Genomic DNA, 2500 nt, shown 5'->3' with positions numbered 1-2500 from the left:
TGTGTGTGTGTGTGTGTGTGTGTGTGTGTGTGTCTTACCAGGAGTCTGTAGACAGTGTGTGTGTGTGTGTGTGTGTGTGTGTGTGTCTTACCAGGAGTCTGTAGACAGTGTGTGTGTGTGTGTGTGTGTGTGTGTGTGTCTTACCAGGAGTCTGTAGACAGTGTGTGTGTGTGTGTGTGTGTGTGTGTGTGTGTCTTACCAGGAGTCTGTAGACAGTGTGTGTGTGTGTGTGTGTCTTACCAGGAGTCTGTAGACAGTTGGAGTCTGTAGGTTGGAGTCCATCAGCCATCTTTACAGGTGCCAGAGTTAGAGACCTGGAGAGGGGGAGGAGAGGGGAGGAGGGGGGAGAGAGGGAGGAGGGGGGAGGAGAGAGGAGGAGAGGGGAGGAGGGGGGAGAGAGGGAGGAGGGGGAGAGAGGGAGGAGGGGGGAGGAGAGAGGAGGAGAGGGGAGGAGGGGGAGAGAGGGAGGAGAGAGGAGGAGAGGGGAGGAGGGGGGAGAGAGGGGGGAGGAGAGAGGAGGAGAGGGGGAGGAGAGAGGAGGAGAGGGGAGGAGGGGGAGAGAGGGAGGAGGGGGGGAGAGAGGGAGGAGGAGGGGAGGAGGGGGGAGAGAGGGAGGAGGAGGGAGAGAGGGAGGAGGAGGGGAGGAGAGGGGAGAGAGGGAGGAGGAGGGAGAGAGGGAGGAGGAGGGGAGGAGGGGGGAGAGAGAGGGGAGGGGGAGAGAGGGAGGAGGGGGGAGAGAGGGAGGAGAGGGGAGGAGAGAGGAGGAGAGGGGAGGAGGGGGAGAGAGGGAGGAGGGGGGAGAGAGGGAGGAGGGGGGGAGGAGGGGGGAGAGAGGGAGGAGGGGGGAGAGAGGGAGGAGGGGGGAGAGAGGGAGGAGGGGGGAGGAGGGGGGAGAGAGGGAGGAGGGGGAGAGAGGGAGGAGAGGGGAGGAGAGAGGAGGAGAGGGGAGGAGGGGGAGAGAGGGAGGAGGGGGGAGAGAGGAACAGGATAAAACTGAAAAAGAGACTTCACTAAGTTTGTGTGTGTTGGAGTGTGTGTTTTGAGTTTTTGTGTGTTTGTTCTCAGGTTTCACCAACTCAATGAGAAACAGCAATGTACCAAAAGACAGGATTGTGTGTGTGTGTGTGTGCGTCCCATTTAATGATAATACCAGACAGAGAGAAAAATCTAGACTGAACCAGAGAGAAAGAGGGGGGGAGCAATAGGGGGTTCTGAAAACATCGGGGGGAGACTTGGAAATGGACCATTCTTCTGGCCATTAACAATAGACACACCAACACTAACAGACTAACCCTAACCCTAACCAACACACATTTTGCCAAAACTGAACTGACCTCAGTGGAACACCGTACCAACAGGTAAGGAGGGGGGTGGAGAGGGGGTTGTCAAGGTGACCCCGTACATGACCCTACACCCTCATTCTGTCTACAACACACACACACACGGACTGCTAGGTGCTACACACAGAACACACACACACACACAGAACACAAAGGAGCTGCTATGACATCATCGCAGACTGAGCTTCCTGAAGTCTACGAAAACAGCCCTGTTCACACACACATGTTCATAGAACATTATGAAAACAGCCCTGTTCACACACACATGTTCATAGAACATTATGAAAACAGCCCTGTTCCTACCTTTAACCTGGTTCATACACACACACAGAACACAAAACACACACTCCAGGAGAGAGAGAGAGAGAGAGAGAGAGAGAGAGAGAGAGAGAGTGAGAGAGTGAGAGAGAGAGAGAGAGAGAGAGAGAGAGAGAGTGAGAGAGAGAGAGAGAGAGAGAGAGAGAGAGAGAGAGAGAGAGAGAGAGAGAGAGAGAGAGAGAGAGAGAGAGAGAGAGAGAGAGAGAGAAACATCAAAAGAAAGAGAAAGTCTATGAAAGACTAAATAGAAAGAGAACATGTTAGAAGTAAAGGCAGTTTCCTACAAAATGAGTAAGTCAACTTTTGGTCTGGTCACACCTGCTCTGACTGGAAGTGAGAAGACGAACGTTCAGACATGAACTCAAAGACACACAGCACACACACACTCAGCACACACACACTCAGCACACACACTCAGCACACACACACAGCACACACACACACAGCACACACAGCACACACACCCTTGTCTGTACATAACATCACCCATGTCTACAGAAGGTAAACTCACCCTTTCTCTTGGTGAAACTATGTTCTTCTCTGCCTCTTTCCTCTCTCTCCTCTCTGGAGCCAAGTGAAAGGAGAGTTCCGACAGTAGGAGAGAGGGGGAGAGACAGAGAGAGAAAGAGGTAAAGGGGGAGCAGGGGAGGGAGGGGGAGAGAGATGTAGTGGTGTGAGAAACGAAGAAGGAGCTGCAGAACTCTGGGAATGTTCGAAGGCAGGATTCCAGATGCAGAATTCCAAGCACACAGACAATACAGGGAGAGATAGAGAGAGAACTGGAGAGTAGAGAGAGAGAGAGAGAGAGAGAGAGAGAGAGAGAGAGAGAGAGAGAGAGAGAG

General features: G+C 53.2%; 1 protein-coding gene across 1 annotated transcript in view; it reads right to left on the bottom strand.

Moving 5' to 3' along the window:
* Positions 1-2500, bottom strand: part of hspa12b (heat shock protein family A (Hsp70) member 12B) — a 14023-nt gene that overhangs the window by 11383 nt on the left and 140 nt on the right. The window contains exons 1-2 of the mRNA XM_084690934.1: positions 2170-2500; positions 241-314 (exon numbers count right to left, since the gene is read on the bottom strand). The exon at positions 2170-2500 is cut by the window's right edge and continues 140 nt beyond it. Coding sequence (XP_084547060.1) covers positions 241-289 — 49 coding nt within the window. The 5' untranslated portion in view covers positions 290-314; positions 2170-2500. The remainder of the gene's footprint in view (positions 1-240; positions 315-2169) is intronic.

Source organism: Hypomesus nipponensis, chromosome 25 (assembly GCF_054491055.1).
Source record: "Hypomesus nipponensis isolate SF chromosome 25, ASM5449105v1, whole genome shotgun sequence".
NCBI classification, from domain to species: domain Eukaryota; kingdom Metazoa; phylum Chordata; class Actinopteri; order Osmeriformes; family Osmeridae; genus Hypomesus; species Hypomesus nipponensis.
Note: the sequence above shows the minus strand (reverse complement) of the source record. Positions and strands in the feature narration are given on the sequence as shown.